Below are 8220 nucleotides of genomic sequence, written 5' to 3' on the forward strand. Positions count from 1 at the left end.
AATTATCTTATTATTTAAGGTAAAACAAAAATATTATTCATATATTAAAATACAAAATACAAAATACAAAAATATTATTCATATATTAAGTGCTGGTTATAAAATACAAAAGTTGCTGACTTTTTCTATTAAAAATATGAAAGAATTAATTAAGTGGTGGTTAAACCAAGACTTGCGAGTTACGATAAAAATATCCAAAAAATGGCTTCTAAATTGCAAATCCTACTATTAGTTAGATTTGTTTAAGAAGATTTGATGATTCCGCTTAGCTTGTTGTGAATCCAACGACGATGGCCAGAAAGAACGAAGGACATGCAGTGGGAATCGACCTTGGCACAACATACTCGTGTGTTGCCGTATGGCAGGAGCAACATTGTCGCGTGGAGATCATTCATAATGACCAGGGCAACAGAACAACACCTTCCTACGTTGCTTTTACTGCTAATCAGAGGTTAATTGGAGATGCTGCTAAGAACCAGGCTGCCGCTAACCCAACTAACACTGTCTTTGGTACACTAATAATAATCTTCTTAGCTCTTACTTTCAATCTGTGAATGTGTTTTTTTCTTGCTTTATAAATTACACTATTTTTCTCAATGTATCTTTAGATACATGAAAAAGATCATAACGTAAGAAACTCCACGTTGTCTTTGACTTTTACTTCTTATTCTTATTTTCTTTTGTTTGTTTTTGCTGTAATCTGTGTTTTTTGCTGGATTGTTATGCTCCATCCATCTTCACTGTTTGGTGAAAGTGAAGTTAGAATCTTATTGAAAAGAAAATGTACAGCAATCGGTCGTCAACCATTTTTTTTATTGTTACAAAAACTTTTTTAACCGTTATCCTTGAAAGGATTTAAAGTTTAGGACATAGGTGGTCGGCGGTGGTGGTTGGCGGCCAAAGATGAAAATGTGGGGATTTAGTTAAGAGTACTGTTAGATGGAAGGAAAAGAAGGAGATAAATAAGAAAATTGTAGATATAAGATTAAAAAATTAATTTAAAAGAATGTTAGCGGAAGAAATTGACTACTAAAAATTCGTTCCTTGTTGAACTCTATTGAAAATACAGTATTAGTAGTTTAGTACATCTGAGGGTTTTTCCTTAAAGAGAGAAATATTAGAGTATCATTGTAATTTATTATTTCTGGCAATTATTTTTAGTTATTATTTTTAGTAACCTAACAATGAATTTGGATTTTCTAAGGTAAAAAAATGGAAAAGTAGTAAAGTAAAAGATTAATTATTACTAATTTTATAACTTTTATGAAATATATGTCTTGCTAGTTATTATTTTAGTCTAATTTTTCATTTTATCACTTTATCAATTTCTTTTTATTTTAACAACTCCGACATTGTCTAATGACTCTCTAATATTCTTGTCCTGTAAATTCATTCAAAATTTGACATATACAGCACTAAATTTTATGTAATTTTATATTTGGCTTCAAAGAATTAAAGATTTCTTGTATCATCTTTCCTTTTGCTCTTCAGATGTTAAGAGATTGATCGGTAGAAAATATAGTGATCCAATTGTGAAGAATGATATCCTGATGTGGCCGTTTAAGGTCACTGTTGGTATTGATGATAAACCAATGATTGTTGTTACATACAAGGATAAGGAGATCCACTTTTCTGCGGAAGAAATTTCATCTATGGTTCTCACTAAGATGCGAGAGATTGCTGAGGCATTCTTAGAGTCACCTGTCTGTGAGGCCGTTATTACAGTGCCTGCTTATTTCAATGACTCTCAGCGCAAAGCTACCAGAGATGCTGGCGCCATTGCAGGTCTCAATGTGATGCGAATAATTAGTGAGCCAACGGCTGCTGCTATTGCATATGGACTTGACAAAAGATCCGATTGCACAGGAGAGCGGAATATCTTCATCTTTGATCTTGGTGGTGGTACTTTTGATGTATCTCTCCTTACCATTAAGGGTAAAGTCTTCCAAGTTAAGGCTACTGCGGGAAACACTCACCTTGGTGGAGAGGATTTTGATAACAGAATAGTGTGTTACTTTGTTAAGGAATTCCAAAGAAAGAACAAGGTTGACATTAGTGGCAATGCCAGAGCCTTAAGGAGACTGAGGACTGCTTGTGAGAAGGCGAAGAGGACATTATCATACTCTGCTACTGCCACCATTGAATTAGATGCTTTCTTTAAAGGAATCGACTTCTATTCGTCAATCACGCGTGCTAGGTTCGAAGAACTTAATATGGACCTCTTTAGACACTGCTTGGAAACGGTAGATAGGTGCATCTCTGATTCGGAAATGGACAAATCAAGTATTCATGATGTAGTGCTTGTTGGTGGCTCTTCTAGAATTCCCAAAGTGCAGGAGTTGTTGCAAGAGTTTTTCGAGGGAAAGGAGCTTTTTACGAGCATCAATCCTGATGAAGCCGTTGCATATGGCGCAGCTGTTGCGGCTGCTTTGTTGAATGGAGGCATTAAGAGTAGTGCCCCAAATTTGGTGCTACAGGATGTTACTCCTCTGTCTCTTGGTATAGCGACAATAGGAGATGTAATGGGCATTGTGATTCCAAGGAATACTACCATTCCTGTAAAGAAGTCAAAGACTTTTTGGACGACCTGTGACAACCAATCGTCTGTGCTTGAAGAGATTTATGAAGGTGAGAGGACAAGAGCCAGCGATAACAACTTGCTTGGTCAATTTAGACTTTCAGGAATCCCTCCTGCTCCTAAAGACCATCCTGTGTCGATATGCTTCGATTTAGATGCCGATGGCATCCTAAGTGTAACTTCTGAGGAGAAGACCACTGGCATCAAAAACCAGATTACCATAACAAATGACAAAGGAAGATTGTCGCAGGAAGAAATCGAAAGGCTCATTGAGGAAGCCGAGAGATACAAGGTTGAAGATGACAAGTTTCTTGAGAAGGTCAAAGCAATGAATGCTTTGGATGATTATGTCTATGACATGGAGAAAGCCTTAATCGGTTCTAAGCTTTGTCCTGCAGATAAGAAGAAGCTAAATTCTGCAATTGTTAAGGCTAGAACTCTGCTTGATGATGGTAACAAGGAGAACATAGAAACTCATGTGTTTGTCGAGTGTCTTAATGAATCTAAGCTCATTTTTGAGCCCATTATAGCTTAGACTAGATAGTTTTGCTCATATCTTACTTTTGTTGAATTTTTAATGTTGTTTGTAATGCAAATCTTTATGACTGACATTTTCTGTAGGAGATTTGGAGTTGATGATAGATACATTCTGTAAAGGTTTTTTTATGCACAGGTCTTGTAGATTTTGAATGTGGTAAATGCTAATCCGTTAGACTGAATTGGACGCACTATAAAAATGTTCCTTTATAAAGATCACTTATTTCATTATTATTATATATTCTGGTAAAAACCAACTTGAATTGGTCGAGTAGCTAACTCACTCGTTCGCTTAAACAAGTGTTGAGGGTTCGAATCTCGTTTTATGTATCCAGCAACTCATTTATCAATAGCAGATCTTTAAATAAAATTATAGTATATGTTTCGTGCACATTGTATAATTTTTAACTTGGCTATGGAGATGGGGTTCTAAACTTTTATATTCAAGTAGATGTTTAAAAATTCAAATTAAATCATGTTTTTCAATCAATTCAATATTTAATCATAGAGAGTATACAAGATTCACTATCCAACGATGGTGATGAGAACAAAAGGATCATATGTCTTGGTGATGGAAGTGGTGACTATTGCCCAAACTTGAGGCTTAAAGAGAGAGATTTCATGATGTCAAGGAAAAACTTTCCAGTATGGGTTTGGATTTGCGAAGACCTTTTGCTTCTTAAGGCTGAGCTGAAATCCATGCAGGAATGGACAAGGACTTGAGCAAGTTTTGTCTCAATTAATCCACAAAATTGCTTAGTTTAAAACTTAATATCTTCAATTTGTTACCGTTTGAAGAAAATTTTTGTTCACAACTCATGAAAAGTTCTAGTTTTGAGTTAACATCTATCTATTCTATTATATAAAAATCGGATTTTTATACTTAATGATGGAGCTGATGTGGCATGCTTCTAAGAGTGTTTCTCGATTTATTTTTTTTAACGCATTAAATACAAGTTATTACGATAAACTAACTATATCAACTAATTAATTTGATTAGATATTTAAATATCATATAATTTATTATAATTTATATCAATTTGATTTGGTAGTATTTCCTAATTTATTTATTTTAATATTCTGTTAGTATTTTTTAATTTATTTCTTTTAATTTATTAAATCAAATTTATTCTTTGTACTAATTAATTAATTTGATTAATTTATTAGTCACTAAAATATTAAATTTATGAATAAAATAGGCAATTGAAATATTTTTAACTAATAATTAAATCAAATAAAATCAAATCATATATATTGAGCTAAATTCAAATCATGAATTAAGGACTAAATTAAAATAAGATAATTTCTTACTTATTCAAGTTGAGTGCAATAAATTCAAATTAATTTTGATAGATAATCATAGTTGTCTGGTCTACTATATATAAATGGCCACATAAAATTATAAGAATCGTAATTTTTATCGCTCTTGCTATTTCAACTCTTCTTTTCTTCTTTTTTTTTCTTTATGTATAATTTATTTTAGGGCAATTTACGCATCTAAATTGTTTGATCTCCAATATTACGCAAATACATTGTTTTAGTTTTTAATACGCAAATGCATTGTTTCTATATTTTATGTAAACCGCTACTGCCTGCCGCGGTTTATGTGTGAGTGTGTGTGTGTGTAAACCGCTGCTGGCAGCAGCGGTTTACGTGAGTGTGTGTGTGTGTAAACCGCTACTGGCAGTAGCGGTTTACGTGTGTGTGTGCGTGTGTGTAAACCGCTACTGCCAGTAGCGGTTTACGTGTGTGTGTCTGAATGGGGCTGCCTATATAAACCATAGAGGGGCCAAATGTGGAAAAGTAGAGTGTTATTCACAAATGGAGGGGGGGGATAGTTTTGTGGCTCTGGTTCACTGCTCTGAAAAAATTCAAAAGAGCAAAAGGCATGGTGTAAAATTCACAGATAGAGAACCGCTTAGTGTTTTTATCCGATCTTCGAATACGTTGGCGGAGATTAAGCAAAGCATATTACGGAAGCTCGGTGTGTGTGGGACGAAGTGGGTAAAAAAATTATTTTACAAGATTCCCATTGATATTGTCTCAACTGGTGTGAGATATGAGACCTTCGTGATCGGGTCGGATGAAGACTTGCATGTCTTGTTTCACTGCAGGCGTAGTTTTCCGGAGGTGAGGGTAACTGAGCTGTTTGCAAAGTTGGAAGATGGTGTGGATAGCTCAGGGGCATCGGCCCCTAATCCTCAGTCGACCCCAGCCGGTGGTGCCTCAACATCGATGTCTGTGTTAGCAGTGGCAGTTCCGAATCCGGAGCCCGAACGTGCTGGGGCTGTTCATGCATATGTTGGTCCTGTTGTTCTTGATTTTGAATGCGATGCCGGACCGGATCGGGTTGAGAATGCACTGTTTGACGATGATTTAGATGAGGAGCCTGTCGATATTGGTGGGGACAGTGATGATGATATTCCAAGAGGCGGACGTTCAGCCCATGGATGTTCCGGTTCTGCAACACAGGAGTACCCTCCCCACCTCTCTTCTTTGAACTTGGAAGCCATCGGCCAACAGCAGAATGCTGATGCAACATTTGATGGGCAGGGGATGCATGATGGGACAAATATGTCTGAATTTCAGATTGGCCAATCCTTCCAGAGTAAAGAGGAAGCCGTGTTGAGTGTGAAGGATTACAGTATTCGGCGTGGAGTTGAGTACAAGGTTATGGAGTCCGACAACCTGAAATACCAAGGGAGATGCAAGGAGTTTGGTAACGGGTGCACATGGTTGATTCGGATAGTCATGCGGAAAAGGAAGAGCACATGGGAGGTTAGGAGGTACAACGGTCCGCACACGTGTATGGCCACATCGATATCAAGCGACCACAAGCAGCTTGATTATCATGTTATATGTGCGAGAATCTATCCATTGGTTCGAGCTGATGCGTCGGTGTCTATTAAGGTGTTGCAAGAGGCAACGGAGGCGACTTATGGATTCATGCCTAGTTATCGGAAGGTGTGGTTGGCGAAGCAGAAGGCAGTAGCGCAAATATATGGCGATTGGGAGGAGTCATATGCTGATCTGCCTCGGTGGATTCTTGGGGTCACATGCACGATGGAAGGTTCGATTGCTCTATTGAAGACGTCCCCGGTTAGGGTGGGTGACCAAGTTGACGAGGATAGAGTCTTCTTTCATCGGATGTTCTGGACGTTTCCTCCGTGTATTCAGGCTTTCCGCCACTGTAAGCCGCTGATAAGCATCGACGACACAAATAATTTACTTATTAACATCCAGAAATTTTAAAATATTGTAAAGATTTAAAATTTAAAACTTCATATCATACAAATATCCTAAACAAACTATAATAATTCACTAATGTCAACTATCCCGTTCCCTTAACTAAACCAACATTAATTAGCATAACATTCATTAAATGGAATTGAATTTCAGGTAACTAGGCATATCTATAACTAACCAAGAAAAACTAAAAACACTAAACCAAGATTAGTGAACTAACATCCTAACATGCGAATCGTAAATTCAAACTACAACAATTAATCTATAAATTCTAATTCGTCTACCTAACCTACAATTTTTCTGACTAAGATATGCAAAGACTAGAAAAAAATAAATATTAACTAACCTCGTCACCAATAGAACCGGCAATATGCGCAACACCGTTCAGTCGGTACAGGTTCCTGCCTGCCATGATAACTCGCCAGAAGTCGCTGTTGAGGAACCTCGGGCCCGCTCACAACTTGCTCTGACTTCTCTCTACAATTTCCTCTCTCTAGAAAACTCCTCAAGCCTTCTAAACACATAATCCGCGGCTACAACCACGGTTTATATAGGCAAAGCATCACACGTAAACCGCTACTGGCAGTAGCGGTTTACACACACGCACACACACACGTAAACCGCTACTGCCAGTAGCGGTTTACACACACACACACACACTCACGTAAACCGCTGCTGCCAGCAGCGATTTACACACACACACACACACTCACACATAAACCGCGGCAGGCAGTAGCGGTTTATGCACACCTATAAACCGCTACTGCCAGTAGCGGTTTACATAAAATATAGAAACAATGCATTTGCGTATTAAAAACTGAAACAATGTATTTGCGTAATATTGAGGATCAAACAATTTAGTTGCGTAAATTGCCCTTTATTTTATATATAAATGTATCCAAAATGAGAAAGTACGGATGAGTGTTTTATTGATTGTTTATTTGATTAATATATCTCAGTTTGAGCATTCTACTACTCTGGATAGAAGTTGACCTGTAACAATTCAAAGTGGTCAATGTATTTTTTTATAGTATTAGATAGAAAAATATTTATTAAAATGAATATACCCATTGTAATGAATTTTTTTCAATTGTTATATTTTTATGTCAGTCGTGTAAATTCTTTGAAGGCACAAGATAATAAAATACGTTGACTTTAATATCATTAGAAGCTAAATTTAATGGTTCAAATAAGCACCACTAATTATATTAAAAAAATAATTTTGTAATAATAATGTGATTTATATATTAATTTTTTTAGGTAAATTCATTTCAAAATGTAGAAATTAGACTCAATTACGCTAAAATTTTAAAGGTAATATAGAATTTGACAACAAAATTAACATTCATTAAGGAAATAAATTTATTTATGACTATTTTCTAATTATAAATAATAACCAGACTTATGAAAAAATATTAATGTCATCATTTTTATTAATTAAATCATAATATTAGGTAGTTGATAGTTTTATAGGCAAAAATTATTAAGTAATTACGTAAAAATTAGCAACGAACAAGCAATAAGAATTCAAAAAAAAATCTATTATATAATACCAATTTCATAATTGAAATATGTCACATATCATATTTTCATATATTCTATTATATAAAACTCAGGTTTCTGCACTTAATGATGGAATTGACGTGACATGCTTATGAGGGTGTTTAGCAATTTGTTTCTTTTAACTTATTAAATACAATTTATTATGATAAATTAATTATATCAACTAATTAATTTGATTAGATATTTAGATATCACATAATTTATTATAATTTATATCAATTTGATTTGGTAGTATTTTTTAGAGTAAAGTATCGTTTTTGTTCCCAACATTTGGGGTAAATCCTATTTGTATCCCT

General features: G+C 35.3%; 2 protein-coding genes across 2 annotated transcripts; both read left to right on the plus strand.

Annotated features, from left to right (window-relative positions):
• Nucleotides 131-3201, plus strand: LOC107614721 (heat shock cognate 70 kDa protein-like). Its single transcript, XM_016316862.2, has 2 exons — nt 131-510; nt 1492-3201. Exons 1-2 carry the CDS (start codon nt 291-293, stop codon nt 3111-3113), a joined length of 1842 nt encoding a protein of 613 aa, XP_016172348.1. The 5' UTR covers nt 131-290; the 3' UTR covers nt 3114-3201.
• Nucleotides 4937-6367, plus strand: LOC107614719. Its single transcript, XM_016316861.1, has one exon. The coding sequence runs from the start codon at nt 4937-4939 to the stop codon at nt 6365-6367; it is 1431 nt and encodes a 476-aa protein (XP_016172347.1).

Source organism: Arachis ipaensis, chromosome B09 (genome assembly GCF_000816755.2).
Source record: "Arachis ipaensis cultivar K30076 chromosome B09, Araip1.1, whole genome shotgun sequence".
In the NCBI taxonomy this organism is placed as follows: domain Eukaryota; kingdom Viridiplantae; phylum Streptophyta; class Magnoliopsida; order Fabales; family Fabaceae; genus Arachis; species Arachis ipaensis.

Excerpts from the sequence above, each read along its gene's own strand:
- LOC107614721 (XM_016316862.2), top strand. The coding sequence starts at position 291 with ATGGCCAGAAAGAACGAAGGACATGCAGTGGGAATCGACCTTGGCACA. Across the intron at positions 511-1,491 it reads CCCAACTAACACTGTCTTTG|ATGTTAAGAGATTGATCGGT; the intron begins GTACACTAATAA and ends TTTGCTCTTCAG.
- LOC107614719 (XM_016316861.1), top strand. The coding sequence starts at position 4,937 with ATGGAGGGGGGGGATAGTTTTGTGGCTCTGGTTCACTGCTCTGAAAAA.